The 25,177-nt window shown below is 43.6% G+C and overlaps 1 protein-coding gene across 6 annotated transcripts in view; it reads right to left on the reverse strand.

The window, feature by feature from the left end:
• cib2 (calcium and integrin binding family member 2) overlaps positions 1-25,177 on the reverse strand; it is a 145,148-nt gene that overhangs the window by 13,165 nt on the left and 106,806 nt on the right. For all 6 annotated transcript variants that reach the window (XM_073024882.1, XM_073024879.1, XM_073024884.1 and 3 more), the window contains one exon: positions 16,001-16,148. In XM_073024882.1, coding sequence (XP_072880983.1) covers positions 16,001-16,148 — 148 coding nt within the window. The remainder of the gene's footprint in view (positions 1-16,000; positions 16,149-25,177) is intronic.

The raw sequence follows: 25,177 nt of genomic DNA on the forward strand, positions 1-25,177 counted from the left end.
GCTCATTCCTCATTCTCACCACCCCTTGAGTACAAAGCTCTCCCTCAGATTCACCTTTATTATTTCCTCTGTAACCCTAAACCTTTTCTCACTCAACATGAGGAGATAAATCCTGCATGAATTCACACTATCTATACCTCCTATAATTTTGTATATTCCTATAAGATCTCCCATCACTCTCTTATGATCCAGGGAATAAAGTCCTAACCATTTTGAACTTCCCCTGCAACTTCGGTCCTCAACATCCTTGAACATTTTTGCTGCACACTTTCCAACTCCACTCTTACAACTCCAGACAGTGGTGCAGAGAAGATTCACCAGGTTGTTTCCAGAGATGAGGGGGTTAGACTATGAAGAGAGAGTGAGTCGTCTAGGGCTATACTCGCTGGAATTAAGAAGAATGAAGGGGATAGATAAGATAAAGCCCGAAAAGTTGTTTCCACTGGTAGGTGAGTCTAGAGTAGATTTAGGATGGAGATGAGGAGGAACTGCTTTTCCCCAAAGAGTGGTGAATCTGTGGAATTCTCTGTTGAATGAAGCATTGAAGCTTACCTCAGTAAGTATATTTAAGACAAGGTTGGATAGATTTTTGCATAGTAGGGGAATTAAGGGTTATGGGGAAAAGGCAGGTTGGTCGAGATGAGTCCATGGCCAGATCAGCCATGATCTTACTGTATGACGGAGCAGGCTCGACTGGCCAGATGGCCTACTCCTGCTCCTATTCCTTATGTACTTATGTTTCAAGCTTGACATCTTTCCTGTAGATATGTAACCAGAATTGCACAAAATACTCCAATTTTTTCCCTCATCAATGTCTTATACAACGTTAACATAACACCACAACTCCTATCTTTTCAAATAACCAACTGCCTGGGTCTGAGACATTATTTTTAATTTTTATTTTTATTGGGAGATACAGGTTAACAGGCCCTTCCGACCCAACAAGGTCACACCACCCAAGTACACCTATAGGACAATTAATCAGCTAATCCATATATTTTTGGAATGTGGCAGGAGACCAGAGAGACTGAAGGAAACCCATGTGACCATAGGAAGAAAGCACAAACTCCAGACAGTGGTGGAATTGAACCCAGATCACTGGTGCTGTATTGGCATTATGGGAAGTGCTGCACTACTGTGCCACCTAAAGGCATGCAGTCGGTAGGTTAACTGACCAATGTAAATTGCCCCTAGTGTGTAGATAAATGGTAGAATCAGTGGGGAATTGGTACATATGTGGGAGAATAGAATGGGATTAGTGTAAGTGGTGGTGTGGGCTAAAAGGTCTGTTTCCGTGTTGAATGACTTGATATCTCAGAAATCTAAAAGGCTTCTGTAAGAGTGTGAATGGTAAATGGGAGTGAAAAGAGAGGTGCTGTCAATTAAGGACTCAAAGGGGCATTCACGCACAAGAGCAGAAAGAACAAATGGAACAGAATCAGAAATGGAATCAGATTTATTATCACTGACAAATGTCCCAAAATTTGTTGCTTTGGAGCAGCAGTACATAGCTAGAATCTTGTCCTCAATCATCCTCCCTCACCACCATTCAGTCCTTCCAGATGAGGCAATACTTCACCTGTGAGTCTGATAGCGCTCTTGGTACTGCCTGCTCTACAATAGTGAATTACAGTGTACATTGGAGAACCGCTTTGTCAAGCACCTTTGCTCATCTGCAACAATCAGCACTTCCTGCTGACCAACCATTTTAATTCCTCTGTCCGTTCCCATTCTGAGCCGTTGGTCCAGGTTGGAGGAGGAACACCTCATTTTCCATATGGGTAGCTTCTACCCTGACAGCATGAACATCAATTTCTCTAACTTCTGGTAATTTCTTCCCTTTCCCCTTCTCTCATTTTCCATTCCCCATTTTGGCTCCCCTCTTACTCCTTCTCTTCTTCTCACCTGCCTCTAGTGCCCCTCCTCCTTCCCTTGTTCCTATAGGTCACTCTCCTCTCCTATCAGATTCCTTCTTTTTCAGCCCTTTACCATTTCCACCTATCACTTCCCAGCTTATTGCATCATTCCCCTTCCCACCCACACACCTTTCCCCTCACATGGCTTCACACATCACCTTCTAGCTTGTTCTCCTTCCCCTCCCCCACCTTCTTATTCTGGCTTCTTCTGATGAAAGGTCTCAGCCCGAAATGTTGACTCTTTATTCCATTCCTTAGATGCTGCCTGACCTGCCACATTTCTCTGGCATTTTGTAGGTGTTACTCTGGATTTCTAGTATCTCCAGAATCTCTTGCGTTTACGTAAAAATTACTATAGGTTATAATAAGAATAAATAAATTGTGCAAAATGAGCATAATAGTGCAATAGTGTAGTGAGAACTTTGTATCAATTTTTATAAGGATGACATTTGTAAAAATAATGGGTATGGTGAAACAATGAGGAGGAGGTGCTGGATAGGTCAGATGTGCTTAGAGTAGATGCCTTCTGAACTGGGGAGAATCTCAGCTTCCAGCGAGAAGTGGGAAGACTCCAGTAAGACTTGCCATGATCTTTCAACCTGCCCTAGGTACAAGAAACAGAGAATGGACATAAATGTTTCTCAGACCATAAGACATGGGAGCAGAATTAGGCCATTTGGCCCATTGAGTCTGCTCCGCCACTTCATCATGGCACTCAGACCCAATCTCCTGCCTTCCCCCCATATCCCTTCACGCCCTGACCAATTAAGAATCTATCAACTTCTGCCTTAAATATACATAAAGACTTGGCCTCCACATTTGCCTGTGGTAACAAATTCCACAGACTCACCACTCTTTGGCTATTAGGAATTACTCCTCATCTCTGTTCTAAAAGGATGGCCCTCTATACTGAGGCTGTGTCCTCTTGTCTTAGACCCCCCCCCCCCCACCATAGAAAACATCCTCTCCACGTCCACTCTATTAAGGGCTTTCTCTATTCAATAGGTTTCGGTGATGTCACCCCTCATTCTTCTGAATTCCAGTGAATACAGGCTCAGAGCCATCAAATGCTCTTCCTATGACAAGCCATTCAATCCTGGAATCATTTTCGTGAACCTCCTTTGATCCCTCTCCAGTTTCAACACATCCTTTCTAAGATAAGGGGCCCAAAACAGCTCACAATATTCCACATGAGGCTTCACCAGTGCTTTATAAAGTCTCAACATTACAACTCTGCTTTTATATTCTCGCCCTCTTGAAAAGAATACTAACATCGCATTTGATTCCTCACCACAGATTCAACCTGAAAATTAACCTTTAGGGAATCCTGCACGAGGTCTCCCAAGTCCCTTTGCACCTCTGTTTTTTGTATTTTTTCTCCATTTAGAAAATATCAACCTTTCATTTATTTTACCAAGGTGCATGACCATATATTTCCTGACACTGTATTCCATCTGCCACTTTTTTGTCCATTCTCATAATCTGTCTAAGGCCTTACCCTCTCTACTTTCTCAAAACTACCTGCCCCACCATCTATCTTCATATCGTCCACAAACTTTGGAACAAAGCCATCAATTCCAACATCCAAATCATTGACATACAGCGTAAAAAGAATTGGTCCCAACACAGACCTCTGTGGAACACCACTAGTCACTGGCAGCCAACCAGAAAAGGCTCCTTTTATTCCCACTCTTTGCCTCCTACCAATCAACCAATGCTTTATCCATGCTAGAATCTTTCTTGTAATCTTTTCTTCTCTGGTTGGCGAGTAGTAATGAGTGGTGGATCACCGAAATCAGTGTTGGAACCTCATTGTTTGATCATTTCCAACTTACACAAATTTTACGAATAGAACAATATCCAATAGGCTGGAAAATCTGCTTATCTGCACTACCAAAGTTTTACTGTATTATCTAAACAACGAGTGACTGCAGAGTTCTGAGGTGAAAGAGAATCTGACTATCCCCGGTGCATAGTTCTGTCACAACCATGGACTCTGCTTCAGGGTCTATGCATCCCTGCAGGTCGGCTGCACAACAGGGCTGACAATTGAGCTAGTGAGTATGCGTGTTCCAGCTAATTACTGTTTCATTATGGTGGCATTTAACTCCCTCCTTTTTGTTGTAGTCTTGTCAAGACATGACCAAAAGCACAGGAATGTTATATTCCCTGCTTACCCATGTCCTTGTCTGGGAAAGAGGACTACCATTTCAACTGATGCTGGAAAGGAGTGGTATTCATTTAGCATTTAGTTATTGCTTCCAGCTGCAGTGTGGGCATTTAACTTTCAGTCTGAGAGTTTTAGTTAATGGCCCTGTTGGCCTAGTATTTATTGTTTTCCTTTTTCTTTAAATTCTACAAAAGTTCTCATCAAAGTCGCTTCAGTATCCCTCTCTCTCTCTGTACTTGGGCCATATCCAAATGTTCTGACAGTATGCTTTGACAACTGAAAATGGACCCACCAGAGAGAGAACAGCTAACCTTGGCCTTGAGATACATTGATCAGGTAGGGGGGAAGTTACATGTGATTGAATCTGTTTTGGGAGAAGTGACCAAAGCAATGTGACAGATAATCTCGTTTTGACAAGCCCAGTCTCAGCTGGAGAAACAGATATTATCCTTGCAGCAACAGTTCAGCAATCAGAATCAGGTGACAGCCATTTCCACTCTCACAGCCACAGTCCATGTACTTACAGTGACAGCCAGTGTCAGCTGACGGCCATTAGCATTCTTGCAAACAGAATTCAGCAGCTGTTGGCCAGGTCAATCCCACTCCCAGCATCTCACAGATCCTTCTTTTCTACTGCCCCAGAGACCTCGGCCACTAATGACCTGACTCCCACATTTGGACCAGAACTGACTCCCGTGTCCGTACTGGAACTGAGTATTCTCCCACCAGGCAGGTACTCTGCTGACCCGATGTTTGCAGGAATTTAATTACCCAGTGTGGGCTGATTTTCCAAGCCCGTCCTGGTCAGTTTGGTGATGACGCCCGTAAACTGGTGTACATGGTAAACCTCTTGGATGGATCTTCACTCAGCCTGTTCAACACTCTACAGGAGCAAGTTTTCCCTACAGCCCAATCATTTCAATATTTTATTGCTGAGTTAAGGAGAGTTTTTGACCTTCCTGTACTGGGTCAGGAGGCTACCCACCAACTCCTGGACCTGTGCTAAGGTAGATGGACAGTGAGGACCTACGCAGTTAAATTCCACACGCTTTCAGTGGAGACGGGAGGGAATGAAAGAGCCCTCATTACTGCCTTCCAGAGCAGACTGAACACCAGGGTCCAACACAAGATCACTGTCTGTGACAAGCAGGACAGTCTGGATGACCTGGTTAATTTGGCTATTTGAGTTGATGACTGCGTAACTGATTGCCACTGGAAAAGAATGTCTCAAACCTCCTACTCTGCAAATCACCATTTGACTTCACCCTCTCCCTCATCACCCAACATCCCGTCCACAAAGGAACCTATGCAGGTGGGCACATACACCTGTAACACCCTGGGAATGGTTTCACTGCAAATTTAATGGACTTCCTGTAGAAGCAGTGTTTGGGTTATGGTTAGAGATAATGGGTTCTTTGGAATGTGAGTCGTCCAATAACGGGATGGTGTTTTGATGATGTGTGCCTGACACCAGGGTGATCTGGGTCTTTTGTTCGGGGGGAGATGAAGAGAGAAGATACTAGAGAGAAGTGGTCATAGGGCTCGACCTGGAGCGGAGCCATGATCCCACGAAGGCCGGGGAGATTGAAGGAGGATCGGTAAAAGGGAAACCGTGAGCTCCAACTTGTGCACGTTAGACTGTTTCATTACAATGGCCCCTTTTCTTTTTTTGCTTTTTCTTCACTAACCCTGTAGTCAAGTTAAGGATTATAAAGCTAAATCGTTTAATTGAATGTTGTGTACTGTCTGTTATTTCGTGGTTCTGATTTTAACGGGTAACAAATCATGCACCATCCACACAAACGGGGTGGACTCGCATCTCAATCTCACCCGTTTGGCAAGGCCAGAGATTGTCTTCCCTAGACTTACACAGCTGACAGTGAAGATGTGAAGAGGGTTTAAGGGTAAGTGCGGAGGGGCTGGGGTAAGTGTAGTGAAGGGAGCAAGTGGCTGGGATCAGAGTATGTACTAGGGAGATTCAGAGTAGGGGAATTCAGAGTAGAGAGAACAGGGAACTAGAACAGAATACGGTCAGGATGTGGCGACCACAAAGAAGGGGAACCTAGTTTACTGCAAGACAATGTGTCTGGCAAAGCTTCTGAGCTATATGCCTATTTTGAGTGTTTTGCTTGCGTCCATACCTATTCCAGGTATTTCGCTTGCGTCTATACTTATTCCGAGTATTTTGCGTGCTTAGCTATGCAATAGCCAATCAATCAATGAATTTGAATCGGTAACCATACTTGCGAATGTGGTGCCCCACTTTTGGGTATAAGTATGACCTCAGTGAACCAACAAATTCAGAGCTGGCTACCTTATGCCCGAAGTGTGTGTGGCTGCAAACTCTCCTCTGAATAAAAACCGACTTCAGAGAATAACTCGTGTCTCTGGTGTTTTTCCTCAACTGAGCAGGTTAACAACAGAACCTGAGCGTTACACACCTATCTCAGAAGAAATGTGATCAGATTCTCGACTCTATTGGGGTGATACAAAACATTTATGGGGTGTCATGTCCCAGGCATCCAGTAAAAAGGGATAACCTCAAAAGATCATGTGTTGTTTTTGGGATATATACTTACCCCTTCCAGTCTTCAAGTGGATCTGAGTAAAGTTCAGGTGGTCATGGAGTGGCCCAAAAACATCTGTGGTCAAATAGATCTAGCACTTCTATCGTGGTTTCATCTGAAAAGTCAGCTCTATCGTGGCCCCCTTAAATGCACTCACCAAGAAGACCTCTGCAGGATTCCACTGGATGAACCATGCAGACCAACCATTTTCAGAGTTAAAGCGATGCTTCAACACTGCCTAGTGCTGCAACACCCAAACCTATCCTGGTCATGCATTAACGAGGTAGATGCATCAACTGTCGGCATTGGAGCTGTACTCTTTCAGCGCTCTACTGCGGTTAGTTGGCTGCACCTCAGTGCCTTTCTTTCCCATTGCTTGTCTCCGGCCAAAAGTAACTACAATGTCGGGAACAGGGAACTTCTGTCTGTCAAGGAAGCCCTGGAAGAATGGCGACACTGGATGGAGGGGGCAGAGCATCCTTTTTGTTTTGGTTTGGACCTCTCCTACATTTGGACACTAAGAGATTCAACTCCGATCAAGCCTGTTAGGCTTTCTTCTTCATCTTGCTTAATTTCATCTTCACCTATTGTCCTAGCAGCAAGAACACCAAGGTCAACACTCTCTTCAGCAGTTTAACAGGTCTGAGAGCAACGCCAATCCAGAACCCATCCTTCCTCATGTGTGCATTGCTGCTCTGGTGATCTGGGGAATAGAGGTGGAGGTGAGGGACGCTCAACAGTCGAATCCAGTCCCAGGTGGGAGACTTCCCAACTGGCTGATTGTCCCTGCTATGGTGCACTCCAAAGCATTGGAATGGAGCCATTCCTCCTGTCTGGTTGGCCATCCGGGAATTCAATGGACCTGGGAGTTTATGAAGAGCTGACTTTGGTGGCCATCTATGTCCCAGGACATCCACGACTTTGTCTCTGCCTGTCACATTTGTGCTCAGAACAAGACATCAGACCAGCACCTGGTGCGCTGCTATATCCACTACCTACGCCCCACCACCCCTGGTCCCACCTCGCAGTGGATTTCATTACTGGGCTACCCCTGTCTAATGGAAACACTACCATTCTAGTCATTGTGGATTGCTTCTCCAAGACTGCCCATTTTATTGCTCTCCCTCAGCTCCCATCAGCTTGTGAGACTGTCACCGTCATGGTTCAACATGTGTTCAGGCTGCATGGCTTCCCTCAGGACATAGTTTCTGATTGAAGACCACAGTTCACATTCCGTTTTCGGAAAGCTTTCTGTTCTCTTGTAGGAGCCAATTGTCTGGATTTCACCACCAATCTAATGGCCAGACTGAAAGAGTGAACCAAGAGTTGCAGATAACTCTATGCTGCCTTGCCTCTTTCAACTCCACGTTTGGTTTGGGAAGAGATTTCCCACAATAATCTCCAGTCATCCTCCACAGGTATGTCCCCCTTTGAATGCCAGAGGAATTCCAGCCACTGTTCTTCCCTGACCAGGAGATTTATGTGGGAGTTCCAGCTGCTGAACAGCTGATCCCATGCTACAGGCGCACCTGGAGAAGAGCCAGGGATTCTCTGATGCATGCTCAGAACAACACGCTCAACAGGATGATCAGCTCCGCCGACAGGTGAAGGCTGTCAAGCCAGGAGAAAAGGTCTGGCTAACATCAAGAGGCCTTCCTCTGAAAGTCAAAAGCTACATGGGACCACTTGTAGTGGAAAAGGCTATAAAAAGTCTTGTATAGATTGCGCCTACCATCATTGATGAAGATCTATCCAGTGTTCCATGTTTCCTGGCTCAAGCCGGTTACTACCTCCCCACTGGCTCCAGTCACCCCAGCTCCCCTTCCTCCTCACTAGGCGGATGGTTCACTGGTCTATATTGTGCAGCACCTCCTGGCATCTCGCCAGGGCAAGGTCCAATACTTCATGGATTGGGAAGGTTATGGTCCAGGGGAGTGTTCATGGATCCCAGTGGATGACATCCTGGACAAATCTCTGATCTGGGAGTTCCTGTGGGTACAGTCTGTGGCACCTCAGGAGCTGCGCCTAGGGAGGGGGGTCCTGTAACAACTACGGACTCTGCTGCAGTGTCTGCATCCCCATAGGCGGGCTGTGCATTAGGTTTGGCAATTGCATTGTGTGCATGCACGTTCCAGCTAATTACTGTTTCATTATGGTGGTATTTAACTCCCTTCTTTTTGTTATAGTCTTGTCAAGACTTGACCAAAAGCACAGCAATTCCAGGGGCCAAAGCATCTGCTTCCTATTTCATCTGAGTGATAACACCTCAGTCGAGATTGTGTACTCAACTCTTTGGATTTGATTTAAACCCAGACATCCAAACCAAGAAATTCACCAACTGAGCCATGGCTGAGAAGTAATGCTATGCATTATTAAGGAACTTTAAAAGACAGTTAGAGAATTAAGTGGATAGGAACAGTTTGGAGGAATATGGGCCAAGTACAGACACATGGGACTAGCTCAGGCAGGCAACTTAGATGAGTTGGGCTGAAAGGCAGCTATGCTTCTACCTTCTTCCCATTGTTATAGATGAATGTTAATGGCCATCTCATTAGGTAAATAATCAGCTTCAATAAATATAATGTTAATAAGAATTCTCAGACTCAAAATCACTGTAGAATAATTTAAAATTGGATAGACAGAAAGAATTAAACAGAGTTATTAATTATTCTCTTGATTTGAAATGGTCACAGGAGTCAGGACTCACTTTGCTAGATAACCCTGTGAGTTTATGTTTAATTCCAGTGTAATGTGTGAAACTACATAGCCATGCATCACTGAGTTTATATCCTGTGCCAAGACCTCCGAATTCTGTTTCACGTGTGCCATTTAGTTTCAGAGTTTCTCACAAAATATAAACCAATCACTTAGCCTAACGCTGGGAGAGTTGAGAAATGTCCCTGATAACAACACAATCCTACAATTTCACATCATTTTTCATCAATCAAGCCCAGCGGTGCAAGCTGAGGGAAAAAATACCAAGCTAGGTGGCTCCTTGATAGATTCGATCATGTTCCAGGTGGAATGCTTCAAGGTTCTAAATGCTGGTTATGAAACCTATATCCCTCACCCAGTTTTTAACCTCAGCTCCCAGGGAAGCAACAAATAGCCCAGTAAGGAGGCATTGCTTTAATCTGTTTTTCATTCAATGGCAAGGTAACTAATTACTTCCCATTCTGAATCAACAGCTGTGGCAAGTCTATCCTATGTGGTTAAGGTGGTCAACTATGTTGCCTAACTAGGAGAACTGTGGGATGCCAGACCTTGAGAGGTGGATAAGTTTTGAACAGGTTAATGACTACTATACAGGAGTGATTCACTGACAGAGTAAAAGCCCCCTGCCCCCACTGTACACTTACTGGAGAGTTGTATAAATAATGCAGTAATAAAATGCAGACTCAAAGTCCTACACCCCCCCCCCCCCCACCCCGTATACACTCATTGAAGAGCTGTAACAAAATGCAGAACCCAGCTGTTACATATTTAACAGTACTGTAGTTGCAAGTAATTGAATGTTTAACAGATTAGGATATAGAGACGTGAGAAGCAAGTACTGCACTGAGAAAGACCCCGATGACTCTTTAGAAAAAAGATTTACATGGAACAGCCGGAATTGCCATATGGGCCTTTAAAAAAAACAGGATACATGCCAGAGACAGGGGCCTGCTGTACTGGGCTGGATTAGGAGGACATTGTCATTAATTTTGTTTTAGAGATTCAAGGCAAAGTGATCAGTTTCAATAGGTGGATTACCCACCTAGCCTGATTAACATGCCTGATTTTTCAAGTTCTTATTTATGTATGTAAACATTGGTCCTTTTGGGTTTATAAAATCATATAATACTCAAAAGGCAGCCACTCAGCCCATCAGTAAATGAGCCCTGTAACTAAATCTTCGTCCCTTCTCCAATCTGTCCCCCTTCAGGTATCTAAATCCCCTTCCAAAATTACAATCGATCTCATCTTACCAACCTGTAGAGGACATCATTCCTGATCAGCACCCTCCTGCCAGTGAATCTGGTTGTCTTTTGTAAAATCCTTTTTAACTTGAAAACTATATCAAATCTTTCCACAGCTTTGTCATTTACAAGAGCGATCCTTATGCCTTGTTTACCTGGTAAGGCCTCTGCACTCTCTCCACTGCCTTAATATCATTCTTTAAGTGTTATTCCTGAATTGAGTACATGGTTCTGTTGGGGTTTAACATTGTTTCCTTGCCTTTATATTCCATTCACAAGCAAGAGAAAATCTGCTGATGCTGGAAATCCGAGCTTTATATTCTGTGGCTGCTGCATAAAGCCACAGATCCAGTGGGTCTTCTAAAATGCTTCTGGTCACCCTCAGGAGCTGAGTATGTAAACCCACAGGCTTTCCTGTCCCCAGCCCCACTTTAATAATCGACACATTTGGTTTATATTCTTCCTAGCAAGTTAATAACTTCACATTTTTCTGAGATTATTTGCATCTGTAATTTGTCTGCTGTTCCAATGGTCTGACTGTTGAAAACTCATTGAAAATGCAGTGTACAATCTGCAAACTTGAAACCATATTCTGCAAATTTAAGCGCAGGTTATTAACTTCTATCAAAAAGTGCAGTGTGAATCTCATTCTATGATTCTTGCAGAATACCATAAATACATTAAATACACCCCTATCATTAACACTTTCTTATCAAATAACTCAGTGAAGTTGGCTAAGAATACTCTTCTTTACCGTGGCAGAGCACCTATATATTTAAGGGTTGTGGTTAGAAGTTCCTATTATGCCAATAGGACCCAATGACACCGAGATCACAAACCTCAGAAAGAGAAGAAGAGGAGTTGGCACAGAGGATGTTATCACCCTGGTTTCCCACACCCACATTCTGAAAACTCTAGAACCTCTGTCTCTGCACAAACTATAGGCCCAACTTCCTGTCATCTCTTGTTTGGCCATGAGGTTATAGGTATGCTGTGAGTATACTGTACTAAATATTCTGGGTGTGATGCTGGTGTACCAGATATTCAGGGTGTCCAGTTGATATCCCTGATGTTCTGGGTGTGCAGTTGGTATCCCTGATGTTTTGGGTGTGCTGTTGGTATCCCTGATGTTCTGGGTGTGCTGTCAGTATCCCTGATGTTCTGGGTGTGCAGTTGGTATCCCTGATGTTCCGGGTGTACTGTTGGTATCCCTGATGTTCTGGGTGTGCTGTCGGTATCCCTGATGTTCCGGGTGTGCTGTCGGTATCCCTGATGTTCTGGGTGTGCTGTCGGTATCCCTGATGCTCCAGGTGTGCTGTTGGTATCCCTGATGTTCTGGGTGTGCTGTCGGTATCCCTGATGTTCTGGGTGTGCTGTCGGTATCCCTGATGTTCCGGGTGTGCTGTCGGTATCCCTGATGCTCCAGGTGTGCTGTTGGTATCCCTGATGTTCTGGGTGTGCTGTTGGTATCCCTGATGTTCTGGGTGTGCAGTTGGTATCCCTGATGTTCAAGGTGTGCAGTTGGTATCCCTGATGTTCTGGGTGTGCTGTCAGTATCCCTGATGTTCCGGGTGTGCTGTCGGTATCCCTGATGTTCTGGGTGTGCTGTCGGTATCCCTGATGTTCCGGGTGTGCTATCGGTATCCCTGATGTTCTGGGTGTGCTGTCGGTATCCCTGATGTTCTGGGTGTGCTGTCGGTATCCCTGATGTTCTTGGTGTGCTGTTGGTATCCCTGATGTTCCGGGTGTGCTATCGGTATCCCTGATGTTCTGGGTGTGCTGTCGGAATCCCTGATGTTCTGGGTGTGCTGTTGGTATCCCTGATGTTCTGGGTGTGCTGTTGGTATCCCTGATGTTCTGGGTGTGCTGTCGGTATCCCTGATGTTCTGGGTGTGCTGTTGGTATCCCTGATGTTCCGGGTGTGCTGTTGGTATCCCTGATGTTCCGGGTGCGCTTTCAGTATGTTACGAATGTGACGCAACTCTGAGGGGCCGAAGGGTATAAAGTCACCCCCTCCTTTTTGAGAATCGCAAGATCGCTATTAATTCGGGTCTGGAACCAGGAAATGAGAGAGAGACACGCAGAATCCACAAGGTTTGGAATGTGTCCTGGCCTCCGCGAAACGAAACCACTGATAATGGCTATTGTCTCTTGGAGATGGAATTGTGTATTGAGTACTGTACTATTCATTGAAACCCCTCAGGGGACAACCAGAGTGGGCTGGTTGAGGGATTGCATCATCCCAACCTGATTGACATCTGAGACCCCGTGAGTAAGGATAAAAGAGGGTCTGGGGAACAACCCCTTTAGACACACCAGGAGAAACGCGAGAGATCCCGTGACAGCGTTTAATAGTGACAGCCAGTGGGGGGCTCGTGTGCATCCTCCCTTGCCAGGGTGGCAGGCTCACCACGGAAGAACGGTTTAGCTAAAGGAGAGGTCACAATTGAACGGCCACGACAAAAGAGACACCTGACAGATCCAAATCATAAAAGGAAAAGCCGGCAAGTTTTTCTCCAAATCTCTCTCTCTCTCCAACCATTGCCACACAGCGGTTCCCAAAGGCTGCAGCCTGCATGAACTGAGTGAACTTTATATTTCCATCGGACAATACATTATCCCCTAGACAACGATAGAGCTTATTTCTTATTGATTATTATTATACCCGCACTTTTAGATTTAGTATTGATGACGTATATTATCTGTATATTTGCATTGATATTATTTTTGTGTATTTTTACTAATAAATACTGTTAAAAATATTATCATCAGACTTCAACAGACGTCTCCATCTTTGCTGGTAAGTAACCCAGTTACGGGGTTCGTAACAACGTGGGGCCTCGTCTCGAGATTTGATACCAAATTGGAGGGCCAGTGAATCGGGCTTTTAAGTCCAAACGTGGGTCTGGTTGCGCGGGTAACCAGACGGGAAACCAGCAAAGATGGACGTTGACAAATTTATAGAAAACCCGACTCTGGAGGCGCTAGAGGCTGCCACAAAGTCAGACTTGATAAATATTGCGAAAGGACTAAATCTCGCAGAGGTGAGGTTGTCGATGAAAAAGCGGGAGGTGTGGAGGGCCACAACTCAGTATTATATTGTGAAGAATGTGTTTTTGGCTGAGGTATTGGAAAATATCCCTGAAAAGGTACCCGCTAGTGGGACGGCTCAGTTAGAGTTGGAGAAATTAAGGTTGGAACATGAAATTAAGTTAAAGCAGCTGGAAGCAGCCGAAAAGGAAAAAGAAAGAGCCGAAAGGGAAAAGGAAAGAGCTGAAAAGCAACGGGAGCATGAGCTCCAGCTAAAGGAGTTAGAGGTGAAAAGGGAGCAGGAAAGAGCTGAGAAGCAGAGGGAACATGAAATTAAGTTAAAACAGCTGGAAGCAGCTGAAAAAGAGAAGGAAAGGGCCAAAAAAGAGAAGGAAAGAGTTGAAAAGGAGAGGGAGACGGAGAAACAGAGGCAACATGACTTGGACATGGAGAAGTTAAGGCAAGAGCGAAGAGCTCAAGGGCCAGACCGAGAGGAGAGATTTAATGTTAGTCGGGAGTTTAGGTTAGTACCTCCGTTCGAGGAGACGGATGTTGATAGTTATTTCTTGCATTTTGAAAAGGTGGTAGTGAGTCAGAAGTGGCCCAGAGATCAGTGGGTGGCGTTGTTACAAAGTGTGTTAAAAGGGAAGGCACAACGGGCATATGCGGCGTTGTCCATGGAGGAGGAGGAGTCTGAGAATTATGAGAAAGTAAAGGAGGCCATTCTTCGGACCTACGAATTGGTACCTGAGGCCTATAGACAAAAGTTCAGAAATTTAAAGAAAGGGTGGAATCAGACGTATGCTGAGTTTGCCTATGAGAAGGGTGTGCTCTTGGATCGTTGGTGTGCAGCAGAAATGCTGGAAGAAGATTTTTGGCATCTCAGGGAGTTAATTCTGATTGAAAAATTTAAAGGTTGTGTTTCGGATGATATCCGGATGTATTTGAACGAGAAGCCGAATAAGTCCATATCCGAATTTGTTAGGTTCGCAGATGAATATGCCCTAACCCACAAGACAAAGTTTTCCTCGAATAAAAGTTACCAGAAAGACCTTGGGAATGGTAGAGAAAGCCCGCCGGCTGAGGAAGAGATCCAGCCGGGAACAGTTGGTATCCCTGATGTTCTGGGTGTGCTGTTGGTATCCCTGGTGTTCCGGGTGTACTGTTGGTATCCCTGATGTTCTGGGTGTGCAGTTGGTATCTCTGATGTTTTGGGTGTGCTGTCGGTATCCCTGATGTTCTGGGTGTGCAGTTGGTATCCCTGGTGTTCTGGGTGTGCTGTTGGTATCCCTGATGTTCAAGGTGTGCAGTTGGTATCCCTGATGTTCCGGGTGTGCTGTCGGTATCCCTGATGTTCCGGGTATGCAGTTGGTATCCCTGATGTTCTGGGTGTGCTGTTGGTATCCCTGATGTTCAAGGTGTGCAGTTGGTATCCCTGATGTTCCGGGTGTGCTGTCGGTATCCCTGATGTTCCGGGTATGCAGTTGGTATCCCTGATGTTCTGGGTGTGCTGTTGGTATCCCTGATGTTCAAGGTGTGCAGTTGGTATCCCTGATGTTCCGGGTGTGCTGTCGGTATCCCTGATGTTCCGGGTATGCAGTTGGTATCCCTGATGTTCTGGGTGTGCTGTTGGTATCCCTGATGTTCTGGAAGTGCTGTTGGTATCCCTGATGTTTTGGGTGTGCTGTTGGTATGCCTGATGTTCTGGGTGTGCAATTATAGGTGTGCAGCTGATTGATCACATCTTCTGCTAGATACTTGCTGGAGAGTTGAACCTGCTCTAGATGTCATAGAAACACACTGTTAGCACAGCTGCCTCGTAGCACTAGGAACCTGGGCTTGATCCAGATCTGGGGGGTGACAATGTGGAGTTTGCACATTCTATCTTTGACCATGTAGGCATCTGCAGATCCTTTGATTTCATACCACATCCCTGCAAATTACTCCTAGGTTTAGGTTAGTGACAAGGAATCAAAGATAAACTGACAGACGTGTGTGAGAGAGCAAATTGCAGGGATTCAGGGATTCAGGGAGAGAGGGGGAGTGAGATTATGGGATTGATCTATTGAAGCCAGTATGGACCTGATGAGCTGCATGGCTTCCTTCTGTAATTAAGATGCGATCCACCAAAGAATTACTTTGCAAGAAATTAGTGGTAAATGTGGAAAGTAAGGCATGGACTAAAACATAAATTTTACGGAAGAGGTGACTATTATAGGAGGAATAACTTTGAATAAAAGTAACGTTATATGGTTTATGAATGAAGAACAACCTGACTTCCCTGCCTGAGACCTGATGTCAATCTCATCCTTCAATTCGGGTAGTGAAGCAGTTTGATAAAGGAAGTGACTACTGTACCGTAGATTTTAAAGGCATAAATGGCCTTTAGCTCTCGAGGGGCCATTTCACTCAGCACCGAAAACATGTCTACAAAGTCATTGAAGCTCAGGTTCCCTTCACCATCTTCAGAAAAAGTCTTCACTATTTGTTCCTTGAATGGATTCTCCTGTGAAAACAAACAACTTTGTTACAACAAAAGCCTATCAGTCTATCCGCCTCAGTATATTAATAGTCATTCGAGTCATTTAGAAAGGGTTAATCCCCCATCACCGTACATTCACTGAATCCTTCACAAAAAAGTTCATCTTCATTACTGCTCCTTCACTCTTCAAAGGTCAAACTACATTTATTATCAAAGTTAGTACAGGTATACTTAATACAACCTTGAGATTTGTCTCCTGACAGGCAGCTATGTTTGTATAAAGTATACACACTTTGATATTAAATGCACTTTGAACTTTGAAGATTGAAGGAGACAGTAATGAAGATTCAGATTGAGGATGACTTACTTCCATTATTATTCCTTTAATGTGGGGTGGCTATTAAACACCGGCACACTAGTCTGACAGAACAAGACTTTGGTCCAATGACAGTCAGAGAACATTCTCTACTGCATGATCTTAACACACCCATACACATTTGCTTGTATACATTCAAAACTACACACAGATGCTTAGACACATTCCAACCATACTCAGATGAACTCTCTACCTAGGTCCTCCTTCCTCAACCCCTTCTACTTGCTCTGAGAGAATTAACCTTTGCTACTCATCCCAGGGCTGTGCTGTTTGGGAATTGATAGCACATTTTTTGATGGTGTGTGAAACGTGTCACTTGGTTTGAAACATTAATCAAGGAGGTGACTGTGCTGCTGTAATAATGTCAAATTGCCTAGAAACATTCACTTACTTTAACGAAAACAAGAATTGGTAAGGGTCAATGGGGCATGTCAAATTTCTTTCCTCCTGAGGAAGTAGGGACATTGATGAGTGGCTGAGGCATTTATGTGATTAGACCAGGACAGACTATTGGTAATGTTCACTCCGAGGAATTTGAAGTTCTCAACCCTCTGTTAGGACTTTCTGAACAGATTGAGATTGTGGTAAAAATTGCTAGTGCAGTTTGAGTGCCGATTTAAAGGTAAGGATAAAATAAAGGTTAGCTTTATTTGTCACATGTGCTTCGAAATATAGAGTGAAATGTGTCATTTGTGTCAGTTCAAATCAGCAAGGATCGTGCTGGGGACAGCCCACAAATGCTGCCAAGCCTCCAACTTGGCACCACAAATAGCATGTTCACTACTCACTAACCGTAATGATATGTCTTTTTGGAATGTGGGAGGAAAGTGGAGCTGGCGCCGTAATGGTGTTATGCTAACCACTACACCACCATTTAAAAAGTGAGCAGGGCTTGTTGGGTCTTTCTGTGGAAGTGGAGATTACTTGAGTTAAAGGTCTGGCAAGGAACGATAAAAAGTAGCAACACACAGCATCTGCAGATCTTTTCTTGTCCGTGACCAATAAAAAGAAGTTGGGTCTAAGCACAGCAGCCATTGTTGGAGTTGGACAGGGTTAGCAGAGGGCAGCTTGAGCCTTTGACTCAAAAGGATTCGCAAGCAGAGGCAGAGGCTAGGTTAAGATTTTTGTTAAGGCTTCTCTTTCTTTGTCAATTAGTGCCTAGCTGGAGTAGTGGAATGGATTTGAAATCCGTAGTATGCTCCTCAAGCAAGAGAAAGGAGACCTGGGAGGCCTCCAGTCGGAGAGAATTGTATCTGGGTGCAACTCCTTACAGACCATGTTAGGGAACTGGAGTTCCAGCTGGATGACCTTTGTTTCATTCGGGAGAATGAGAAGGTGATAGACAAGAGCTACAGGGTGGCAGTCCAGGAGGAAGGTAGCTGGGTGACTTTTATAGGGAAAGGGAGTAGGTAGATAGTGCAGAGTGCCTCTGTAGCCATTCCCCTCAATAACAGAATACCATTCCTCTGGGTCTACTGAAGAATTACCAAGAGAAAATTGCAGCAACCAGGTCTCTGGTGCTGAGTCTTGCTCAATGGCTTAAAACTGAAGGGGGGAAGAAGAGGACATCGGTGGAGATAGAGGATTGAATAGTTAGGGGAACAGTCAGAAGATTTTGTGCATGTGAAAGAGATACCAGAATGGTTTATTGTCCTCCCAGGGACATCTCAGGTTGGGTCCACAGCATTCTAAAGTGGGGTGGTGAACAGCTAGAAGTTGGGGTACATATTGGTACAAATGTCACAGGTAGGAAAGGTGATGAGATCCTGAAGAGAGAATATAGAAAGCTAGATAGGAAACTAAAAAGCAGAATCTCAAGGATGGTAATCTCTGGATTGCCGACAGTGCCACACACCAGTGACGGTAAGAATTGGATGATTTGGCAGATGAATGTGTGACTGAGGAATTTGTGAAGGCGGCAGGATCCCAGATTTGTGGCTCATTGGGATCTCTTCTGAGGAAGGTACAAAAAGGACAGGTTACACCTGAACTTGAGGGGGCCAATATTCTCTGGGCAGGTTTTCTAGAGCTGTTGGGGAAGGTTTAAACTAGTTTGACAGGGGGGTGGGAGCCAAAGTGATAATTCAGAGTGTGGGGCAGTTGGTGTGAAGTTAGATGCAACATGTAGAGAGACAATGAGGAAGGATACTGTAGGTAGTGGAAATTACAGTCTGTTGGTGGGTTGAAATGTGTCTACTTTAATGCGAGAATATCCCAGAGTTTGGTGAGGAGTTTGCTTGGAATTATAGTACTGAAGGCACAGCTGTAGTCAATAAACAATAGTCTACTGCCATTTCCGGCATTAGTCTTCACTCCATTGGGATTACGGCATTCCTTGTCCAGGTAATGCAGCCCAGAAAACCACAAACAAGAACCAAACTGGAGGTCTCTAAGAGATGAAACTCTAGTCTCTCTGGCCTCAGAGATGAGAAGCTACTTGACTTTTTGCACAATTCTATTGTATAGAACCACCTTTAATTTAAAAAAACTAATGTTGTCTTCAAACTCAGGAGTGGCTAAAATATTAAAGGACTTGGGTCAAGTTCTAGACCCTTCCCAATTACACTTGAAAATGAAGGCACAACCTTCGCCTGGACTGGGAAATGTGTCTGATTGAATTCTGTGAGGTTAGTACAGTTTTGCCTGCTATTGCAGCCCTCTTCTTGCATCAGCATTGTAATCATGATCCAAAATTGAAAGTTATGCAGCATGTAGGGGAGAGTGCGGAAAGCGAGGAATGATTGCAAGTGACTACAATGGTTACACAGTACATCTGCGTCATTTGGCCACTGTTCATTTTGGTGAATTATATGTAATTAGGAAACTTTAAACTTTCTTGGCATGGTCCTGATGAGAGGGAACTCTTAATAGGATGAGGAGGAATTGTCTGCAATAGTTTAATCATAAAAGTTGGTGAGAATTTATAAAAATAATTCAATCCTGTCAGGGTTTCAGAGTGTAATCAATCATTCTATATTTGAAAGGAGTCCTGCAGAAGCCACTAAATTTGAAATATCTTCCTGCTAGTACATCTGGGAACAAGTGTTCCCTAGTGTTCCAGCTTTGATTCAGTGAGTAGGAATGTCACCTTTGCATCAGACAGCTGTTGGTTTAGTTGTCCTTAAGAGATCTGAGCACACCATCCAGGCCGACATTCCCCACATTGTACTGAGTACGTGCTGCCTTCTTTCAATTCAGAGGTTAAAGATGTGGACTATCCCACAGCATCATTTTGAAGGAGGACAGGGGTGTTTCTACAGTTGCTCAGGGCAACACTTAACCCTTTGAATAAAAAAGTCAGCTTCACATTGCAGTATGATCTTAGTGTGCACAATTTGGTTGCTATATTTTCTACAACTTCAAGATACACTTCACTATCTGTTAGCTGGGCACATTGAGCGTGTAAAATAATTTTATTAGTTACAGTGTTGTGGCAAGAAATAATGAAATGTGTTGTAGAATGTTGTCCATTCATTGTTTTCTATACTTCACAGGATTACTCTATTCATTTGACCATCTCCATCAAGACGACCACCTCCAATGGCAATGTCACCATGTCTAAGTCAACTTTTGACTGCTGGAAGTCAGCAATGAGAACTTTCTTTTAGGAAAAGCTACTAAATACTGTGGCCACAAAGGCGTGGATGTCCTGTGGCATCCATCTCATATCTTGACATCCTTCCAGGTCAGAAACGTGGTGCAATGCTTTCTTTCTGTCTGCTTGATTGCAGTCCAACAACACCAAAGAAACTCAACATTATTCAGGACCAAGCAGCTTACTCGATTCATACTCCATCTGCCACCTCAAACATTACTGCCTGCTTCAGCAGTGTGAGTGCAGTTACAAAATGCACCCAGGCCATTCTCCCAGCACCTGCCACCTGTACCAGCTCAAGGATAAAGGTAACAGACCTATGGGAAGACCTTATGAAGGTGGCAGGAACATTTAAATTTCAATATTTATCATCACTTGACATCAATTTATTTGTATTCCTTCATCATCAATGGACCAAAATGCAGGAACTCTGCCCAACAGCACAGTGTGAGCACCACCTCTATACTCTTGTATGTTCTTCAATAGTTCATGAAGAAATCCTCCACCACCTAATCAAAGTCAGCTATGGTGGCCAATAGATAACAACCTTCCTAGAAAAGCCCATCTCATGAATGTATAAGAAGCTTTTTTATATGAAGAAATAACCTAATGCACACCATCTGTGTTTAGGCTCTGAGCCACAGAAAGCTCTAGAGAGCTTCATGGAAGACTAAGCACTTGGGGGAGGCTGCAGCTTAACAACAGTGCTGCATTAAACAATATGCAACATCATTAAAGTCATGTGTTTGTGATGCTGAGTGATTATCATGAAAACCCAAGTGGTTTAACAAATCTCCATCTGGAAAGGAAGTCTTACCCAGGTTAACTCATATGTGACTCCAGTATACCTTTCTCTAGAGAGCCACTCAAGTGTATGTGAGGGAACCAGTTGATGAGAAATAAATGTCATCCATGTCAACAATGTGCATATCCTGTGACTCTAAAAGATGCATGATTGCCCTCCGAGGCCTGTAACTGCTTGACAGGGTAGTCTTGGCTCATACTCAATGTTTATTTTACAGTCCTTGAAAATAACTTGTTCATGGCATGTTGACTGTAGATGAATCAGCTTATTGCATCAGCTGGCAAATCAGCTGAATGTTGTGGTTGTTTTATTAAATCAACACATAGAATCAGAGTGACAGAGCACAGAAACAGGCCCTTTCCCCATGACCATCAAGTATCTTCTTGAGCAAGTTCCATTAGTCCACATTTGGCCTGCATCCCACTAAAGCTTTCCTATCCTTGTATCTGTCAAAATGTCTGTTAAACACTGTAATTGAACCCACTTCTAAAACTTCCTCTTGCAACTTACTCAACATTCCCACCAGCATCTACGTGAAAAACTTGCCCTTATGTCTCCTTTAAATCTTCCCCTCTCACTTTACACCTGTATCCTCTAGTTACAGATCCTCCTAAACTGGGAAAAAACACCAGATGCCAAAAAAGATGAGTTTTTTGCCTCTTGGTCTTTGGATGCTCTTTTCCTCAGATGGCCAAAGGCTATAGTAATGCAATGGAGGAGATGGTAAATTTCATCTTCGATGACTGCCTTTGGCTCATAAGGTATGGGAAAGTGATCCACATTTTCCATGGTCTCATTGTAGACCTTGATTGTCAAAGGGATGGTGGTATTCCAGGAGAGATAAATAAAGATAGGCATCTTCTGAACATTTAGTATAAAGCCTATGTTATAGAAATCTGGCAACATGACCTGATCCTTGTAGAATCCAACCAAGTTAGTAAAGAGGAGGTCAGGTTTTAGTATTAAAATACTTACGCGTCAGGCTGAGGTTGCATGTGAGTTGGCCCTGGTTGGATCAGATTCTGAAGATGGATTCAAAGGGTCATAATTTAAGCAGAATCGCTGTTACAGGCAAGTTGGAGTATTTTTCCATCCATTGAGAAGTGGAGGAAGAGGTTCAATTGCAGCCAGGAGGAGAATACTTGAGCAATGCTGATGCAATAGCCAGTTCTGCAGCCAGGAGATGTCTTGCTCTGTTATTCTGTTACAGACTGCTGTGCAATTACATGTACATGAGGCACCACCTGTGGCATTACCTCCTAATATCTTCAAAAATGAAAAAAGTTACCAGACCTGGATAAGAAGGCTCTTCTTGGAAGCAATGAGGAATTAGTACAGGTTCTGACACTCTTTTTCCAGATACAGGGGTAGTTCCATGCTTTAAAAAGCAAAAAGTGATATTTGGAATATCTACCAACCAGTCTGGCTGAGACTACCACATAGAACTTAACAGCACAATACAGGCCCCATGACCTACCACACTGTATAAACTAATTAAATTAGTAACCAAATGCTCAACTAAACCATCCTCCTGCCTATACAATCTCTATTTCCTATACATTCAAGTGCCTGTCTAAGAGCCTTCTGAATGCCCCTATCATATCTGCTTCCATCAGCACCCCTGGCTGTGCATTTCAAGCATTCACCACTCTGTGTAAAAAAACTTGCCTTGCACATCTTCTTGGAATTTACCCCCTTCACCTTAAGTGTATGTCCTCTGGCATTAGATATTTCAAATGGGAAAAAGTTACTGACTATTTACTGTATGTATGCTTCTTAAAAACCTCTTTCATATCTGCCCTCAGCCTCTGCCATGAGAGTTTTATATAGCAAAACCATGACTTCCCAACTTTTGAACTTATTTGCTCAAATAATAAAGTACGCCATACTCCCTCTTTACCACCCTGTCATCCAGGGTAGCCATTTTCAGGGAGTTGTGGACTTGGACTCCAAGATGTCTCTACACAAAAACATTAAGGGTCTTGCTATTAGTAGGGTACTGTCTCTTTACATTTGATCTACCAAAATGCAACACTTCACATTTGGCAGGGTTAAACTCCGCTTTCCATCTCTTTGCTCATATCTACAAATGATCTACATCTTACTCTATTGTTTGCCAGATTCCTATTCTATCCATAATATCATCATTTTTCATATTGTCTGCAAATTTACTAATCCACCCGTCTACAACTTCATATACCAAAAACCAGAATTGGGAAACAGGCAGAGTCAATATTCAGACAGACAGAATACAAATACAAATGCTGGCAAGGCTCAGGAAAATTCACTGACCCAATCTGGCCACAAACAGGTGAAAACACAGGACTGAGCAATAAACAGAGAGGCAGATGATAGGTGGAGCACAATGAGACACAGGTGGCAGCAATACAAGTAATAATGAGAAACAGATAAGAGACAGAGGACTCAGTAATACTGGGGCTGGAGTAGAACAGGAGCACATGGCAATACAAACCACAAAAAGACAGAGTTCAACTGGAGGTACTGACACAAAGCAGCAGATGTCCCAGTACAGATCCCTGTAGAACACCATTAGTTACAGACTTCCACTCATAAGTCCCATTGACCACTACCAAAGTAATTTGAAGAAACTTGTAAGATTAGTCAGTTCCACCATGGGTACTAGTTCTCATAGTATCCAAAATATTTTCAAGGCGCTTAGGAAGGTGTTGTCCATCATTAAATATCCCCACCACACAGGACATGCCCTCATTTCATTGCTACCATCGGGAAAGAGATACAGAAGCCTGAAGGTACACGCTCAATGATTCAGGAACAGCTTCTTTCCCTCTGCTATCAGATTCCTAAATGGAAATTGAACCCATGAACACTACCTCACTACATTTTCTTTTTGTTTTATTTTAGCACTACTTATTTTAATTTAATCTATTAATAGACATATATATATAATGTAATTCAGTCTTTTTTATCTATATTTATTTATCATGTATTTCTTTGTAGTGCCACTGTAAAGTTAACAAATTTCATGACATATGCCGGTGATATTAAATCTGATTCTGATGTATCAGTATTACAGTGGAGTAAAGGGAATTATAGAGGCATGAGAGGTAAGCTGGCCAAAGTTGATTGGAAGGGAACACTAGCAGTGATGATGGCAGTGCAGCAATGGCTGGAGTATCTCAGAGCAATTTGGATGACACAACCATGGCTGACAAGAGAAGTCAAAGCCAATGTAAAAGTCAAAGAGTGAGCATTTAATACAGCAAAAATAGTGGGAACTTAGAGGATTGGAAAGACTTTAAAATCAACAGAAGATATCTAAAAAAGCCATAAGGAGGGAAAGGATGAAATATGAAGGTAAGCTAGATGAGAATATCAAAGAGGATACCAAAATATATAAAGATTTTCAGATATATTGAGAGTAAAAGAGAGGCAAGATCAGGTATCATACTGCTGGAAAATGACAATGGAGAGGTAGTAGTGGGGAACAAGGAAATGGCAGATGAACTAAATAAGCATTTGTATCCATCTTCAGTGTGGAAAGACACTAGCAGTATGCTGGAGGTTTCAGAGCATCGGGGACACAAGTGACTTCAATTGCTATTACTAGGGAGAAGGTGATTGGGAAGCTGAAAGGTCTGAAGGTAAATAAATCACCTGGACTAGATGGTCTACACCCCGGGGTTCTGAAATTGGGGGCTGAAGAGATTGTGGAGACATTAGTAATGACCTTTCAAGAATCAATAGATTCTGGCATGGTGTTGGAGGACTGGAAAATTGCAAATGTCACTCCATCTTTCAAGAAGGGAGGAAGGAAGAAGAGTGGAAATTATTGGCCAGTTAGCCTAACCTCAGTGGTTGGGAAGACATTGGAGTCAATTGTTAAGGATGTGGTCTCAAGGTACTTGGAGGCACACGGTAAAATAGGCCAAGTCAACAAGGTTTCTTTAAAGGAAAATCTTGCCTGACAAACCTGTTGGAATTTTTTGAAATAACAAGCAGGATTAACAAAGAGGTATTGGTGGACCCTATGGACTTGGATTTTCAGAAGGCCTTTGACAAGGTGTTGCACGTGAGGTTGCTTAGCAAAATAGGAGTTCATGGTATTACAGGAAAGATACTAACATGCAAAGAGCATTGGCTGATTGGAGGGAGGCAAAGAGTGGGAATGAAAAGAGCCTTTTCTGATTAGCTACTGATGACCAATGGTGTTCTGCAGGGGTTAGTGTTGGGCCCACTTCTTTTTATTTTATATGCCGATGATTTGGATGATGAAATTGATGGCCCTATGGCCAAGT

This window comes from Hemitrygon akajei, chromosome 21 (genome assembly GCF_048418815.1).
Source record: "Hemitrygon akajei chromosome 21, sHemAka1.3, whole genome shotgun sequence".
Taxonomy (NCBI): domain Eukaryota; kingdom Metazoa; phylum Chordata; class Chondrichthyes; order Myliobatiformes; family Dasyatidae; genus Hemitrygon; species Hemitrygon akajei.